Here is a 19,511-nt window from a genome sequence, read left to right as displayed (position 1 = left end):
GGAAATGGGGTAGGAGTTGGATAAGTATCCACCCCCTTCCAAAAAAACCATCAGTAAATCACCTTGAATAAGAAAATATGGTTTTTAAAACAGCAAGATAGAGAAAGGCACAGACTATCCAAGGAACTATTATAAAGGGAATAAAAATTTAATTAGAAATTAAGGGCAGAAGATCAGAGATCTTCTGAGGAATATTAATGATAAAAGATGATCTCTAATCTGGACAATTTTAGGATATCAAGAAAAAGGAAAAAAAGTGAACTTATTTTTGTCATCAATTAGTAATGAAGTTAGAACAAGATCAACCACTTTGCTGACAACATCTCCTTGGCATTTGGCTGAATAGGGAAGAATAGCTATGGAGACTTAGGGAAGAATGACATAAGGATACACAATACTTTTTTCACTTGGGTCAGTTTATAAACTGGACTAAGTGCTGTGGATACAGAGAGACAAAGGAGGAGGAGAAGGAGGAGGAGATTTAAAGGGAGGGAGAGTTGCAATGATGTGGGCAAAATAATGTCTTTTAGCCATGTCTGCCATAAACTCTCCCAAACATCCAATTTTATCTTTAAAGGAGATAAGGCATGAGTTTCAGAGCTGATTTTTCAGGTTGTTAATTTTCTAGAAAATTTGGACAAGTCCAGAGAGGCATCCAAGTAAAAAGTTATGAGAAGTGGCTATGTCTTCTTAACAGTGGATCTGAAAGCAGCTCCCAGATGCCCACCCTCTACCTTTTCCGCTCAGAGGGAAGAAGGAGCCTAGGAGGAATCAAGTATTTTTTTTTTTTTTAAGATTCAGGATGATATTATACACTTCAACAATAATACTATCTGAGGATATATTCTGATGGAAGTGGATATTTTCGACAATGAGAAGATGCAATTCAGTTCCAACTGATCAATGATGGACAGAATCAGCTACACCCAGAAAAGGAACACAGGGAAATAAGTAAACTATTTGCGTTTTTGTTTTTCTTCCCAGGTTATTTTTACCTTCTGAATCCAATTCTTCTTGTGCAACAAGAGAACTGTACAGATATGTACACATATATTGTATTTAAGATATGCTTTAACATGTTTAACATGTATGAGATTGTCTGCCATCCAGAGGAAGGGGTGGAGGGAGGGAAGGGAAAAGTTGGAACAGAAGTGAGTGCAAGGGACAATGTTGAAAAATTACCCATGCATATGTTCTGTCAATAAAAAGCTATTTAAAAAAAAAGATTCAGGATGATAATACTTCTTATAGCAACATATTTAATTGATAAATTTGTCTCCTTAAAATTCTTATTCTTTAAACTAACCAGTGACATTCCAACCTTACTTTGGGGATGTCACAAAAGCCTCCAAGGGAATATATTTTGCAATGTTTGTATCATATCACAAGAGCTAAAAACATTATGGAACATTTCAGAACTTCTAGGATGAAGTTGTAAGGTCAGGAGTGATAAGCAAGTAGACTTGAGGAACCTCTTTCAGTGAGGAGGTTAAGATTTTTCTTTATCATCTTTAATGAGCTGATGCAATCTGCCTTAGTAAAAGAAAGTGAAAAGGTAAGAAATTCCTTCTGAAGAAGGGAAGGCATAATTTTCCCCCCTTTTTCTGAGGCTGGGGTTAAGTGACTTGCCCAGGGTCACACAGCTAGGAAGTATCACCTAGCTGCCCCTTTGGGAAGCCATAAATCTAAAGAGTAAGAATTTTAAGGAGACAATTTAGTATTTAAATATGTTGCATTGCTAAATAACAAGTTAAGAAAGCCTTAGGATTCTGCTATGGTGTGGGGAACATTAGGGGGGAAACCTAGGAGACTGGGGTTTTCAGAGACACAAGACCCAAAAATGTGCTTCTGAGGTGCTTCATTCATGAGAAGGATTTGGATATGTCAATAGTCAAAGCCCACATGAGACCAAGAAGCAGTGTGTCAGGCAAAAGAATTTAGAAAGAGTTGTATAGTACAGTATAAATTAGGTGGGACAAGGATTTTTCTCAGCAACAGCCTAGAGAATCATATGCCCTGATCACAAGGTTTTAATCTTTGCCCACAGGCAAACGTTTCCAGGTGCATTCAAAAGGGAGGAGGTTTTCTCCAAAATGATGAGCCTCGAGGCAGAGTCTGGAGGATTTGATGGGATTGATGAGAGATTTTCTATTACCTTCTGTTTCTAATACTTTCTGTTTCATAGGTACTCCATGACTGACAGGTTCAGATTAAGAAGAACTGGTTAAATTCACCCCTGAAGAACACTGTCTCTCCTGATATTTGCCTAAAGGATTTTTGGTTACTAGGAGTTGTTTGAGAGTTTGGTGTTAAATAGGAAGGAAAGAAAGGAAGAGAAGGAAGGGAAGGAAGGGAAGGAAGGGAAGAAAGGGAAGGAAGGGAAGGAAGGGAAGGGAGGAAGGGAGGAAGAGAAGAAGGGAGGGAGGGAGGAAGGAGGAAGGGAGGGAGGGGAAAGTGAGGCAGGTGATTTTGTCCAGTCCTCCCTCACTTCAGTCCAATTCATGGATTGTCATGTGGGTCATGGCATCATCTCCCTGATGTCCTGGTCCTCTTTGAAAACAAAGGACAAACAACAACAATAATATATATGCACTTAAGATAGGTGCTATAATATATTTATATGTTCAGTTATGAATTTTATATTATGCCATGATTTTACCAAGTTTTACATTGATGACTATATTATTATAATGTAAAGTTGTATTTTCTTTTATGCTACATGCATTTTACAATGTCTATGAATTATGATTCCAATTATTATTGGAAATATGTACCTATAATTTATGTTGCAACTCATTGTATGTTACATGTTATAATATGTGCTTTATATTTAGGTTATGCTGTATATAATGTTATGCTTTATGCTACGGCATGATATATAGCTTATGTTTTATGCATGCTATAGCTAATATAATATATTGCATACTAAAGGCTGTGGTAAATATTTGATACTATATTGCATGCTCATTTGTATTGTCAAATTGTTATATCTGTTGTGATATCTGTTTTATATTATATCATATTATATGTGTTGTACCAAATGTTTTGTTATATTTTATGATATGCTTGCTATGAAGAATATTTTATCTTGAGGTTATAAATCCTTCCAAAGTATGTTTTACATAATGTGTTCTTATTCTATGCGTTACATATGCTATGGTATATATTTTCTTGTACTGTATCTTATGCCAGTTGTTATATAATATTTTTATATTTGTTAGGTGCATGTTATGTATGAGATTTTTGTGGTTTTGTTTTATGTTATATCATGTGTTGTGATATAGGTAGTATAGGATGATACGTTTTATATTGTATTGCTATGGTATAGTATATCATTGTATATCTTATATTTTATAATCATTTGATGCTATCATATGTGAAGAAGACATACAAATGAAAAAATATGGGGACCAGAGAGAATAATCATAACAAAAATAAATAGCTAGCACTTAGATGGTATCCTTTATGTGCTAGGAACTCTGCTCAGTGCTTTATCAATATCATCAAATTTGATTTTCACAATTCTTGGAGGTAAGTGTATGGGAAAAAATATGTGAATGAATGTCAATGGAGGCACAGACAGAAGCAAAGTTTCTATTAGGGGATACTAAAGATCACCTGGATTAGCAAGAGGAAAAAATATTTTTAAGAAGTTAAAGATTACAAATCTAATACAGAATTGTACTCTTTTGGTGATAAGGAAATTTAATTATAAAGAAATCTGTTATAATTCTCTTTCTCCCAAAAACAATTTCCTTGTTTTCCTTAATAATATCATCCTTTAAAAAAGGTAGGGGGGGGGAAACAAAGGAGGAAGTTATTTTCTTGTCTGTTTCTTACCAACAGGATTGCTAAAATGGAAAGGAAATGCAATGGGGAGGAATGACCACTTCATTTTAGAATTTGTGAAAAAGGAGAGGAAAATGGAGAATAATTTTAACAAGTTTTTTCAGAGAACAGAATAAATGTAAAATCTTACTGTTGGGTTCAGTTAACTTCATAAGAGCAAAATGGGGATCATACAATAGTTATATATGCCCCATGTTTGTTTTAAAGTATTATGTTATATATTATATATGTGGTATAAAGTATATTTTTATGCCTTGTGTTATGTCTAATAAGTTATGCATTATGCTTTATGTTTTATATATTACAAGTTATTTGTATTAGGATAATATTTTATTACACTCCTTTATGCTAGTAATTACATGTCTCATGTTGGGTGTTATTTGTTAAGTAATATAGTTTGCCTTATTATATGTTGTATCTTATATGATTCATTTAAGCCAGGATATGTGCATGGATTATATTTTCTACTATATACTTAGTGCCATATTATAAGTTGTTCTATGATGTTACATGCTTTATTTTGCATTATGTTAGGATGTAGTTTATATGATATGCTGTACTTATGTTTTATAAAGATATTATCTGGCGTGGCTGAATTTTTATAATCAAACATTGATCAGTGCTTTTTCTGTGATTAGGTTTTAGGCTTTCAAGAACTAACTCTTTGTTCATGTCTTCATATTTTATGTGATTATCTATTATATATTAAATGTATTGGGTTACATTTGACAATCTGTAGAATTCATGTTATGTGGTTTGTTATATTGTGATTGTTTGAGGGAATATGTGAATGTTTTGTGTGTGTATAAAATATGTATAAGGAGGGTTGTGTTATTAAATGCTTAACAATCCAACACACGAGTTTAATTTGCATTATCAATATTATCTGTATCATTTTAAGTCTCAACAATCAACAAAACAATAAAATAAACACATTTATAATATTTTCTCTTCTTTGAAGTGTACTTTTGAGAATTTAACGATCAGTTCTTGGAGCTGGGACCAGCTGACTTCCTCACACTCTTATGTGTAATCATATTTTTAAACTTCCGAGGAATACCATGGAAAAGCCATCACAGAGAGACTTGAGGAAACTAGAGGTGTATACATATTTTCCCAAGTTCCCATATTTCTGAGTTCCCATGTTTCCTTTTCCTTTGCCATTAGAGAAATTTCTGGCCAGAGCAGAGGTGTGCTTTCCTCCATCCACAGTTGAGGTAATGGAGGAAGAAGAACCTGACTTTGAGAGTCCATGTTTTATGGACATGAAGCAGGCAGTGCACCAGTGGTACAGTATCTGTTACTACAAGCAAGGGAAAGTAAAGTATAAACCAAAATCTCTTTGGACAACCACTCATGGAAATGGGACAAACTGAAAATTCGGGAATGGGGAGTGAGCCAGATAGAGCAGAAAAGCCAGGAAAAATAGAGAGCAGCCAAGCTCAGTATTACAGCTGGTCTTGGTGAGTTCAAAAAGAATTTCATGCCACAATGAGTTTTCCCTTATTTCCTCAGAACACTACTTGAGGAAGAGCTTGATAGATATTTAAAGCTGTCCAATCACATTCCTTTCCATTCATATCAGACAGAAGGATGTAGAGAAGGAAAATCAACACAAGCTGCAACATGTTGAAGATCTGTTTGTTCACTCAAGTTTCCTATGCTATCTGACAGAATCACATGGCCAGTAAAAAAGGACTGTTATCAGTTTGGGGGGGGAATTTTGATAGAATGAGGGAGTGAAGCCACTATTTTAGTATATTTCAAACCATACTTTCTAGACTTCCATTGAATTTAGATTTAATTTTTTGACTGGCCATCCAAGAGAAATGGAGCAGAATAGGATGATATTGGTGGGTGTAGGACTAAAAGGGTTGATTACTTACAGAATTACTTCCTAGAGAAGCTTTTGGTGGAAAAATATTATAGCACACTACCTTCCATTAATCATATGATACCTCACTCTCTTTATGCCAGCAGAGGACAATGGAAAAACCCAAGTGTAGTTGAGATCATTAATATACATACCTTTTTAGCAACTAGCTTGTTCTATTATTTCATGCTATTTTAAGTTTTTCACTATGCATTTAACATCTAGTGATATACCTTGTATGTATCTAGTTATATTATTTTCTATTGTATTGGTATATGTTGTGTTTTGTGTAACATGATAATATGTTTTCTGGACTGGGGTGAGTTATGCAGTGATATGGCCTGCAATGCAAGATCTGATGGTATTTATGATGTGGTAAGACTGATAATAATTGGCTGAGATTTTAATATTTTAAAAGGAAGGCAGTCAAGTTGAGACAAATGGGATATAAGCATGTTTTTCTGGTAAGGAATTAAAATTGTTCTTTGGCTCCCTGAGATAATCTCATTGACCTGACTTTATATCTTCTAAGAATCTAAATCAGTGTATTCTTAGGGCCATAACCAGACAGAATCTAAGAACTGGCCTCTAGGCATAGCTAGGAGAGTGATACTCTCCCGAGTAAATATCTACTAAGAGGTAATATGGGAAATATTTAGAGAAAACCTGAAAGACTTGGCGAGCTTCTAGAACTCATTTACAAAAATGCTTGAAAATATATTTGCTCAAGGAAGCAATGAGCCTATGAACTCCATGTAAGGAAAACGAAGACTAAAATCATTATGGATCTTTGAATAGTTTTATATTAGCACTGACAATTTTCTAAAAGATTGTAATGATGGAGGATTTCTTAGTTTTTAAGAAATATAACAATATTTTGAATTTATATTACTAAGATTTATTAAGTGCATACCTAACAACTCACAAACCCTTGAAATAGGTAAGTATGAAGTTTATTAATTCCATTTTACAGATGAGAAAACTGAGACTTTGAGAGATGGCTTGCCCCCAGTCATGTGCACATACAATTTTGGAGGCAGGATTCCAAACCAGATCTTTGGTTTCAAGTTTACTGATTTTTTTTATTATGCCATCAACAAATCTGTGTATTGTTGACTAGTAGTTATCTGAATATAGCTTGAATATCAAGAATGCCACATTTTAAAAAATCTTAAAAAACTGGTTTACTTACCCTAGCCAGAACATTTCTGTGTTTTCTGCAATTTATGCCATTCAGAGGGTAGATCATTTGAGAAATAAACTTATACAAAACAAAATGGAAACTTTCACTCCAAAAATGATGCAAAATTAGTTTTAAAACCAAATTAAGATTTTTGGATCATTTACTATTTTAAAATGCCATGTACCAATCTTGTCTTCAATTACTACAGACAATTGAGAGTCATTTTCATCTATTAAAATAAAAACTGGAAGCTTGAGACAAATTGGTTTAGAACAGAAGTTAAAGAATCATAAAACCAATTGCAACTCTTGGGTACCTACTGATATTTTTATCAAATGTTTGCAAATCTCTTGATAAATAGAGGCTGTAATATTTGATTCACTTGAGTTTCTCACATTGAAAAACTGACCTTGTAAGTTTATATTGCCAACAATGTAATTTTCATTATCCTTTTGATCTTTTTGGAAGACCCTTTGCTTTGGATTGTGTTGATATCATCAACCAATAATCTTAATATATGATTGTGGTTTCTGATAAGCCATTAGTTGATTTATTAACAATGATATGATACTGTGAGGGCTATTAGCTAGGGTTATAAAATTTGCTGGCTAATTTTGGTAATTTGCCAACTTTAAGATGAATCCCTCAGATATGACCTTCCATTAATTTCTTGACCAAACTTGAGCTTCTACTCCCATTTAGTCTGAAAATTGATTTTGTAATATTAATACAATTTGACCACCATATTCTTTCCTGGAAACTACATTTAATTTCTTGGAACAATTTAATATAATGATCAGGGAACTAGTTACAATATACTTAAAGATACCTATTGAAATGATGGCCCATTGGAGTCCATTTAATGCAATGTCGCAAACTCCTACAATGCAGAGGCAGCTTCATGGCAAATGTCTGTTTTCCTCAAACAGCATGAAACAAAATTGTAAGTAATTGGTAGTTAGTTTTCTTATTGGATTTGTGTGTGTGTGTGTGTGTGTGTGTGTGTGTGTGTGTGTGTGTGTGTGTCAGAAAGACTTGTCCTTGAAAAGGACCCTAGATGAGCAAGAAGAAAAATAAGATTTTCTTCACCGATGAAGCCTCTGACCCCATCTTTTTCTTGTTGTTTCAATCATGTCCAACTCTTCGTGATCATTGTGGAGTTTTCTTGTCAAAGTTACTGGAGTGGTCTGCCATTTCCTTCTCTCACTCACTATATAAATGCAAAAACTGAAGCAAACAGAGTTAAGTGGCTTGCCCTAGAGTAAGTATCTGAAGCTGGATTTGAACTCATGAAGAAGAGTATTCCTGACTCCAGGACTGGCATTCCATTCACGCACCGTCTATCTGCCCCTTGACCCTATCTAACCTTTGTCTATTTAATGACCAGTTGTTGATCTACTTATTAACTTACCCCTGGTGTTCCACTAGAGAGAGGAATGTCATTCAATTCCCATTTTCAGGGATTGTTTTGTCCTTAGTCTAATTTCATGCCCTTGGATAAATTGCATTGACATTTAAATTAAATCACTGGGAGCAGCTAGAAGGTGCAGTGGCTAGAATGCCAGCCCTGGATTCAGAAGGATCTGAGTTTGAATTCAGCCTCATACACTTAATACTTACTAACTGTGTGATCCTGAGCAAGTCACTTAACCTCCATTGCCTAATCAAAAAAAAAAAAAAAACCAAAAAAACAAACAAAACAAAACAAAAAAAATAGACCACTGGCCACAGATATAACTAGTTCACTATTAGTATAGTCAGAGATTTTTTTTTCTTCAAAAGATTTATGATGTGTATTGGTCTACCTGCCATCTAGGGGAGGGGGTGGGGGGGGAAGAAAGGGAAAAGTTGGAACAGAAGATTTGGCAAGGGTCAATGCTGAAAAATTACCCATGCATATGTTTTGTCAATAAAAAGCTATAATAAAAAAATAAAAAAAGATTTATGATGTCATCAAAGTGAGAGAATACTCTGATGACATCATAAATTTTTTGAAGAAAAAGATGTCTTAGTCAATAGCTCCCAGACTTGCTATTGTCAAAATAATCTATGATCTGGTTGTGCATCTATATGAATCCTTTGAATTTAGCTGCAGGATAGTAAGTACATCACTGGACCAATGTTCAAACTTTTCTAGCTTTTTCAACAGGATTAAGAGACTTGCCCAGGGACATATAGCTAGTAAGTGAGTGTCTAAGGCCAGCTTTGCTCTCTGGAACATGAATCTTTCTGACTCCAGGCCCAGTGCCCTATCCGCTGTGCTACCCAGATGCTCATTGTAGGATTACCAATTTGACTTGAACAATTTAATTTGCTACCTTAACTGGAGCTCTCTAGGAATGAAGTACTTCCCCTTCCCATCCCTCGCTCTGTTCCACGGAAACCTTGGAATTGCCATCTAATGAATTAAAAAAATACATAAAATACACCCCAAACCCCATAATCTTGTATTTTTAAGTTATAAGAATTTCTCTTTTCTTGATGATTTTATGGCTATCTTGCAAACTGAAAAGGATAACTCACATTTTCAACACACTTTATAAAGAACTAATAAAGTCAAAAGGGGAATTTAGTCCCCATCACTCTAGTGACTGGACCCTGATCAGGCACTTGGAGCTAGATGTGCCAAATCTCCCATCTGCACCACGTAGGATGAGTGTTCCCAAGCCCTGTGCTACAGAACGCCCTGTTCTTTTCTTTGAAGGTAGCGCATACTTGCAATCTTTAGAGAGAGTGAAATGTATACAAACCAAGTGAATTAGCACAATATAAAACCCCACAGTCAGGAGATACAACTCACTTTCTAGGGCTGTTGGTGGCAGCTTGGCTTGCTGGTATTTTGTAAGCTGGCAAGAGCAACTGAGTAGTTGCTGAATGATCGCTGGGCTGATTTGCTGGAAGTGCTCCTTAGAAATAGGAGAATGGCTGTTGGGTAAAAATATCTCCACAAGCTCCTTGGCAGAGAAGCAAGCCTAGGAAGGAAAATGTGTATTGTTATTAACCACACCATTGGAGCAAACTCAGTATGCATGTCCATTCTTTAAGAATGAATGAGAATGAAATGGAATTTTTTTAAATGAAAAAAAAAAAAAAGTAAAGGTTATCAAACATACTTCTTAAAAACATTTTCTGTGAACAAAGAGGATTCGCTCTGGCTACTGGTCAAAATTTAATCTATCATATTCATCATAATTATTTTTAATGTTGCTCTTGTGCCCCCTTCCCCTTTATTTTAGTGTTTTGCAATCATGCTTAATGAGATTCTGCACAAAAACCTCATGAAGTAGGTTAGAACTCTGGCCTCATTTCCTAAGCCGATGCTTTTGTTGTTGTTTTTCAAAGAAAATAGCTTTTTGGACCAATAGTCTCCAGAGATAAACCCACTCTAAATACGAGCTCTGAAGTAATAAGGGCATTGTCTTCAGCTAGCAAATTTAGTATTTAATCTTTAAAAGTAATATGAAATATCAAAAGCAGGGGAGGGAATTAGACTGCACTATAATCTCCTACAAAATGGCTGAAAAGTGATCATTTCAGTCAAAACAGCATATTCACTTCAAAAAAAGCTTTCTAACTGAATTTATTGATTTTAAATAAACTGAGAGATTTATCTAGTTCTTGGCATTGTGTAGGCACAGCTAGATACATATCAGATGTAGACTATTAATAATAAGTTCAAGGGTAGAAAAATTTAGTTGGGGCCCCACATCATGAATTTCAAAAACTTCCACTATACCTAGTTCAGTCAAATGAAGATTTTTCTTATGTCTTTTTAAAATTATTTAATATTTTCCCAAAATCACATGTGAAAACAGTTGTAAACATTTTTTTTAATTAATCAAAAATTCTTTCCTATCTCTCATTTAGAAGTCAGGCAATTTGATATAGATTATATATGGATATTTCCATGGAAGACATGTTATAAATACCAACAAAAGACCCAAACAAAAAAATAAAATAAAATAAAAGTATGTGTCAATCTGCATTCAGATTCCATCACTTCTTTTTCTGGAGATAGATATTATTTTCTTAAGTCCTTCAGTTATCTTGGATCAATGTGTTGCTGACAATAGCTAAGTCATTTACAGTTAATTATCTCATAATATTACTGTTGTTATGTACAATGTTCTGCTCATTTCACTTTGCATCAATAAATATAAGATTTTCCAGGTTTTTCTGAGGGCATCCAGCTCATCATTTCTTAAAGCGCAATAGTATTCCATCACAATCATATACTGTAACTTGGCTTTCCCTCATTCTAATTCTTGCCATCAGTAAAAGAGGTACTATAAATATTTTTTTTTTGCAGATAGGTATTTTTCCCTTTTGGTTCTGATATCTCTTTAGGTCATAGAGGTAGTAGCTAGTACTGGTATTTCTAATTCTAAAGGCATGCATGGTTTTAGAGATTTGCGGGCATAATTCCAAATTATTTTACAGAATAGTTGAATCAGGATGCAACTATACCAACAGTGCAGTAGTTTCTCAATTTTCCTACATCCCCTCCAACATTTGTCATTTTCCTTTTCATCATATTATGCAATCTTAGGGATATGGAGGTTGTTTTAATTTGCATTTCTCTAATAGACATTAAGAGTATTTTTTTCATATAACTAGAAATAACATCTGCAATCTTCCTGTGCCATATTGAGGAATAACTACTTTCTTATAAATCTGACTCACTTTTCATATATTTGAGAAGTGAGGCCTTTATCAGAGAAACTTGTTATAAATTTTTCTCCATTGATGATTACAATGTATTTCCTTCCATTCTATTTTCCTCCCCATTTATCCTATTTTCTCTCTCCTTTTACCCTGTTCATCTTCATAAGTATTTTGCTTCAAACTACTACCTTCTTCCAGCCCTCATATTAGCCCTCATCTTTTTCATCATCTTTCCAATCTATTTTGCTTAAGAGTATGATAGATTTCTATAAAATCTATTTTCTTTTAAGGTAGGGTAGATTTATATACCCAACTGAGTGTTTATGTAATTCCCCCTTTAAGTCAATTATGTTGAGAATAATATTCAAAAGATCCCACTTACTTCCCCCTCCATAATAACTCTCTTTCTCTTCTATGTGAGACAATTTGCCCCATTCCTCTTCCTATCCACTCTTCCCATACATCCTTTTTTATCCCTTAATTTTGTTTTTTTTTAATAATCAGTCCATCGTATTCAACTCCTATGTCCTCTTTGTATACTCCTTCTAATTGCCCTAAGAAAGTTTTTCAGACTTACAAGCATTTTCCCATGTAGAAATACAAACCACTTAATTCCCTTACTATTTCTCTTCACTGCTTACTTTTTGTTTCTTTAGAGTCTTGTTTTAGAAAGTCAAATTTTTCTATTTTCTATTTTACCCTATAGTTCTAGAACATTAGAGTCCCATGATAATGTGTTAAAATATGAGGTCTAGCTTTTTTTTATTATGATGTTCAAGTAGTCCAAGAATTCTTAAATTATCTGATCTTGATCAATTTTCCAGGTCAGTTGTTTTCCACTAAAATATTTCAGATTTTTCTTCCATTTGTTTCATTCCTTTGATTTTTTTTTTTGATGTCTTATGGAATAACTAGTTTCCACTTTCCCCATTCAATTTGGGGGATTATTTTCTTCACCTAGCTTTTGAACCCCCTTTTCCATTTTTATTTTTAAAGAATTTTTTCTTCAGTGAATTTTTGTATAGCTTTCTTTTTCCATTTGTCCAATTCTGCTTCTTAAGGCCTTCTTCTCTTCTTTTACTATTTGACCTATTCTGTTGTTTTAAGGTATTGTTTTCTTCAGTATTTTTTGTGCCTCCTTTTACCAAATTGTTGCCTTTTTTCATAATTTTTTCATCACTGTCATTTCTTTTCCCAATTTTTTTCTCTTGTCTTTTTTTTAAATTATTTTTTAGTTCTTCCAGGAATGCTTTTGGGGGCTTGAGACCAATGCACATTTTTCTTTGACACCTTCAATATAGTACTTTTCACCTTGTTACCTTCTTTTGAGTTTGTGTTTTAATCTTCCCTGTCACAAAAGTAACTTTTATGGTCAGCTTCTTTTTTTTATGTTTGCTCATTTTTTTATGTGCATTTCTTGACTTTTATCTCTATTTTAAAATGAGTTCTGTTTGAAGGGTGAATGGGGACACTATCCCATTCTTCAGTTTTTTTGTATAAGTGTTTTCAGAACTAATTCTGGGGACCTGTAAGTTTTTAGTTTTCCAATATGGTATGATCTAAGGAAAGGTTTGTTTACTACTCCCCTGGCCTGTGTCCTAGTCTGTGAGAGATCATTCTTTCCAGCCCTGGAAATGTGACCACAATCCCCACTTCCTTCCAACCATAAGCTCCAGTGTGCTAATGCTCCTTCTTGCCCTTGAACCGTTACTCAGAATGGTGGGTGGGCAATGCAATAGATTCTTGACCCAGCAAAAGATCTCTCATACTTCCCTTCTGAGTAACTGTCTGACCCCCATCTGTGAACTGAGAACTCTGGAAGCTACCACTGATTCAGTTACCCCCAAGGTCCACTGATGGTTTATTGGGGTATGGCCCTAGTACATTAGCACAGCCTGTGGTAGACTCTGTTCCACTCTTACTACCATACAACAAACCTTTCCTGCTAACCTTCTAAATTGTCTTGGGCTGGAAAATTGTTTTCCTCTGTCCCTTTGTGGGTTTTGCCAATCCAGAATTTATTTTGAAGCATTATTTAAAGTTATTTGGAGGGGTATTGGGAGAGCTCATGTAAGTTTATGCTTTTTATCAGCCATCTTGACTCTATCCCCTCATCCCCCAAGAAATGATATTTTAAAAAGGCTCTCACTGACTTCAGTGCTAGTTTAAAACTATCAGACTAGTTTATCTTTTGAGATTTATTTTCTACTCTGTAGGAGAATACAGAAGTAAACTACCAAGTAAAGCTCCCAAAAGATGGGAGTTTGAGCTTGACTTCCATGTTCTTGGGTTTCTGTCATATTTCTTTCTATTCTTTGGGGTAAAATCTTAAATGCTGAAACTTAAGGGAGAAAAGGTAATTAGATACCCATGTGTCCTATGCATGTCTGGTCCACTGCTAGATCCTGTGTTATCTAGAATCAAGACACAGCTCCACTTAAAGATAGTATCTAATTTTATTTTTAGTATCTTATTTTGTTTGTGTTTTCTTTTGCAAAATGGCTAATATTAAAATAGGTATGGTATAATCTTACATGTACAATTGAAATCAAAGTGCTTACTTTCTCAAGGACGGGTAAGGTACAGGAAGGAGAAAAAGAATTTAGAACTCAAAATTATTTTAAAATCATTTTTTACATGGGAAATGTTTAATTAAAGTAATAAATTTAATAAAATGATTTAATAAATTTTAATTTTAAAATAAGTGAATGAATTTTTTAAAAAGAGTATCTAGACAGTGATGACATGTCCTAATACTTAATCCTCTTAGATTGAGCTCCATTTCCCCATTACTGGAAAATATTGTCTTAGTATCTTATGCAACTAACATAAGCAGTGAATGTAACCAGTTTCTAAGAAATTTTTCATAATTTATCTTAGTTATTTCAAGTTCTGATTCATTTTGTAAATAAACTTATGATAAATGAATGGAACTTAAATTTACTTTCATTAGAATGAATAGATGCCATATGATATAATATATTTAATGTTGTAGTGCTTACCTTTGCAATTCTCTGTTCTTCAGTTATAATGCAATAAGATTTTAATCTTGAGGGCTTGTGTGTCAAAAAGCTATCTTATAGGATAGAGATTGGTTCTATGAATTCACTGATATCAAGGAAATTGATGAGAAAATTCTGTCTCCAAATGCAGATCAATTCCTTCTCTGTCCCTTGGTCTCTGAGAGTTGTCTAGAGTATCAAAGGATTAGGAAACAGGGTCATCTAAAATCTCAAATGTGGGACTTTAATTTAGTTCTAATTGGTTATAAGGTCAGCTTTTGCTTCTTTAGACCCTGTTATTTTTTCATCGTTATAGAAAATAAGAAATTCTAAAAATTCAATGAATTTCTCATCACCATGTATTATGATGATGAGACATTTACTTTTATTTAGAAATGTGTAATTTCTTACCTAAAACTTTTGAGGGTGATCATGAAAAAAATGTGAAAGTTAATTTGCAATTGGAGCACTAACTTGGACTGAACCTTACATAAAATTCTCTTTTACACCATCTGTTGCTAATGGAACATAAATACACACTAAAAATAAAGATCAGGATAAAAATAAAAATGAGTGACAAACTTTCAAAGATGAATCCTTTTAGATAAAATCTCTAAATGGAAAATATCTAGCAAGGGAAGGAATGGAAAGGCAAATGGGAGCAGGAAGCCACGTATCCATGCCCAGTGTACAGTTAAGAAACAAAAATGTTGACCTGAGAGCAATGTTGAGTTCTAGAATAACTTTCCTTACGAGAATACATCTTCTATTCTGAGATTTGGGGCCCTTCATTTTTATTTACTGTGCCTGACTTATTTAGGCCACTATTGTTTTCAACATCTCTTGACATCACTAAAGTGAATGCAATTTAAGGTCACTAGGATAAATCATAATGCTTTGAACTGTAAAAAAAAAAAAATAGAATAAACCGACAATGATGAAGAGTAAAAATGTCCTTTAATAGATTACTCAGTGATGCTAAGACATAGCCTTCTCCATGCACTGAAATGGAAACCATTTCAACTGAAATGATTTAAGTAACAGATTGAATCTGATATTACAAAGTCAGCTTTGCTGCTCTGTAAAGGGGATATACAGTATTTGTGTGGTCTTAGCAGCAGTCACTTGAGGCAAAGACCTTGGCAACATCATTCATCCCAATGTATTTAGGACAAGGAGATGCATAGCCAAGAAAATGTGCCTCTTTGCTTCTATTACTCTCCACTAACTCGTTCTTTTCTATCCAACCTTACCATTCCTGCCCATATCAGAGCCCATTCACAAGTCCCAACCTAACAGAAAGTTGGATTTTTTTTTTTGTTACAGCAATTCATGAAAAGTATGGAAATCTGTGATATACATAGGAAGATGGAATACCCCTATGGATAACAATAGCTGACTATTATGTAGTATCGTAAGATTCATCAAGTACCTGATATAAGGTGTCTCAAAAGTCAGTGTAGATTAAAGCTTAAAAATGAGCACTGGGGACTTTTAGATATTCCATTTGTTCTTTGCATTTATGGATACACTCTGGATCTGCATATAATTGACCCACTGGTGAAATAGTTGGGTAGCTATCTGCTGGATTATCGTGGTTGCATTCTTCATTTAGTATTAAATTTTAATAACTTAAAATTGCACTCTGACTTTTGGGACACCGTGTAGGTGCTACCCCGTTTGAGCTTCCCACCCTATCTGTGAGAAGATATCATGTGCATTATTATCTCCATTTGCAGAAAACTTAAATAACTTGTCTCCAGTCCCATATTAGAGTCAAAAGCAAGATTCAAAGCAAGATCTTCTTGAGTCCAAGCCCAGCTCTCTGTTTATTGTATCAGACTATTTCTGAGCGCTGGATGAAACCAGACCTCTTTTGGAATACTGAATGTGAAGGATTCCATATGAAGTTCTATTCCATGTGAAGTTTTACGAGAAACTTCAAAAGACACGCATACGCCAGGCTTAGGTTTGCTGCTTTCTGTGCAAGAGTTGGATCCTTATAGTCTAATACAAATTGGCAGACTGCTCAGAGCTTGCCTTCTAATTCTAGACTTTTCAGAGCCAATCAGAAGGAGCTCTTGGAGGGCTGCTTGGGCTATGGGACAAAAGAGTTTGCATGCTGTGCCAGGTAGAGATGATACATTGACCACTTGTGAATGTGCCAGAGCATTGGTTGTAGGCAAGGATAAATCAGACACCTTCCCATCTTGATTCACTTAGTAGTGCTAAGAGGATTTTGGTGTTTTTTTTCCTTCATGCTATAAAGTTTTTTGATATTGACCTGTTGGCAACAGGAGGAGAGGGTTCTCAGCAAAGGCTCAGAGAGTATAGGAATAGTGAGGTTTTATTTCAGTCTAGTGTTTTGTTCATGGAATGGGGACATCAGATTTTAAAAATCCAACCAGAGCATCTGCACTAGGATTTGCCTGGATGAAAGCACTGGTACTCATTTCTTTTTTTATATATTCCTTCAGTTACTTTAATTTTTTTCTAAAAATTATTTATTTTTAATACATATTGCTTTATAAATCACGTTGGGAAGAAAAAAAAAATCAGAGCAAAAGGGAAAAACCATGGGAAAGATTTTAAAAACACAGAAGAAACAAGTGAATATAGTATGTGTTGATTTACATTCAGTCTCCTTGGTTCTTTTTCTGGATGCAGATAGCATTTTCTATCCAAAGTCTATTGGGATTGCTTTGGATTACCGAACCACTGAGAAGAACCAAGTGCTTCATAGTTGATCATCACACATTCTTGCTGTTATTATATACAATGTATTCTTGGTTCTGCTTGTTTCACTTAGTATCAGTTCTTATAATTTTTCCAGGTCTTTCTAAAATCATCTTGTTCACCATTTTTATAGAACACTAACATTCCATTACCTTCATATATCACAACCTGTTCACCCCTCCCCCAACTGATGGGCATCTATTCATTTTCCAATTCTTTGCTACCACAAAAAGAGCTGCTACAAATATTTTTACATATTTTCCCTTCTTCATTATTTCCTTGGTATACAGACACTGGGTATTCATTTCACAGAGAAAAGTCTTGATTTTGGAGATTCATTGGTTGTTCTGCACAAGCAATTCACAGGATTTAGGGTTAGAAAACCTGGGTTTCTTCCTGTATTTAGAAAGACTTGCTAAGTTACTTATTCTTCCAAGTAGAATTAGTCTACAATAATAGATGTGCTTTGTTACATATTCCAGGAGGTAACAACACTCTCCTCCTTGAATTATTTTTCATCATTCATTCATTTGTATTAATAATATATCCCATTCCCACTCTTCTCCTGAAAGAATGTAAGCTCTCTGAGGGCTAGGGCTCTTTTGTTCTTGTTTTTGTTTCCCCTAAGTTTAGCCCACTCCCTGGAACATAGTAGGTGCTTAATAAATGCTTTCTTAAGTTATTTAAATGAATTATTTAATATCAGTGTTCATATTATGCAAATTAGCTGTGTTTCTTTTTTTTTTCTTAAAAATGAGTGGATTTACACAGAAAAAGGCTAGAGGTACTATGTATGTATGTATATGTCTGTATGTGGATGAGCATATCTTATTGGCAACAAAGCTGGTCTCAGAACAAGATAGTCCAAGATTCAAGTCTAGCCTTTTATACAGACTGACTGTGTGAACCTGGGCAAATCACTTATTCTCTCAATGTTGTAGGTTCTTCTCTAAGCTGGAAGGGTCAACATGCCAGTAGTATTGGCAAAAGAAATTCTTGGAACTCTACACACTGATGAAATTATGGTTCTGGGCTAAATATGTGTGTGTGTGTGTGTGTGTGTGTGTGTGTATCTAGAGAGAGTTATATAGAGTTATATTTGCATATATAGTGATGGATATATATATACATGCATATGTATGTTTATTCTGTTATATAAAATCTCTAAATCATAAAGTATATGTAGATAGCTACATATTTACATAAATACAAAATACGTGATATATGCATACATACAATGTAGTTTAGATACTATTTCCTTTTCATAGCTACATGCATATGTACATACAATATGGTTTTGTAACCAATCTCATTTTTCATAGTTACAAACATACATGCACACATTCATGTATATATGTATACAATGTGGTTTTGGTACCTGATTTCATTTTGTACATGGATGGACACAATATGGTTTTGGTACCTGGTTCGATTTTTTTCAGAGCTACATTTTAAAAGCAATTTTGTCTAGAGGCTTTCAAAACTAGAAGTGGCCCAAGTCTCTATGGATCTCTGACAGAATCTTTTATTATTCAAGGCTCAATTCAGAGAGAAAAAAGGAGAAACAGAAGATATAAGCTTCTTTATGTCCTAGTAAATTTCCCTAGTGAAAACACTCAATACTAAATAATATAAACAAGATTAACTACTATACGTGTGATATTGCTGGTATGGGAGCTCCTAGATTTTCTACCAACACAGGTCAGCACCTTATCTGCAAATTATAGTCACAGAGAGCTACCTAGAGCACTGAGAAGTAAAATGCTTTGCCAAAAGCTACAGAGCTAGTGGGCATCAGAGGCAGGATCTCAACTCAGATTCTTCTGGCTTCACATAATGTACATAACCTTTCACTGTCTCTCCTTCCTTCTTAATCCCCTTTTCTTTCCTTCCTCCTCCCTCCTTTTTTCTCCATCTCTTTCCTTCTCCCTCTTGCATTATCTTCCTCCTTCTGTCCCTCCTTTTCTTCCTTCCTCTCCTCTCCCTCTGTCCTCTCTTTCTCTCTCTCTTTCTTACTCTTTCTGTCTCTCCATATATCATTAAACATATATATATGTATTATATTATACACACACACATATATATATATATACACACACATACACAGGCATCACATGTATATATATATATGTATATATATAGCATATAAATATAGAAAATCATATATATGTCCACATATATATGTATATGTGTGTATTTAAAG

The 19,511-nt window shown here is 34.3% G+C and overlaps 1 protein-coding gene across 1 annotated transcript in view; it reads right to left on the bottom strand.

Annotated features, from left to right (window-relative positions):
* The window catches only part of SLC39A12 (solute carrier family 39 member 12), a 98,552-nt gene that overhangs the window by 49,086 nt on the left and 29,955 nt on the right, over positions 1 to 19,511 (bottom strand). Inside the window, 1 exon segment of the mRNA XM_074266786.1 lies at positions 9,706 to 9,877. Within this exon segment, the coding sequence (XP_074122887.1) occupies positions 9,706 to 9,877 (172 nt within the window).

The sequence above is a fragment of the Sminthopsis crassicaudata genome, chromosome 5 (genome assembly GCF_048593235.1).
Source record: "Sminthopsis crassicaudata isolate SCR6 chromosome 5, ASM4859323v1, whole genome shotgun sequence".
Taxonomy (NCBI): domain Eukaryota; kingdom Metazoa; phylum Chordata; class Mammalia; order Dasyuromorphia; family Dasyuridae; genus Sminthopsis; species Sminthopsis crassicaudata.
This window is presented reverse-complemented; position numbering and strand designations above follow the sequence as displayed.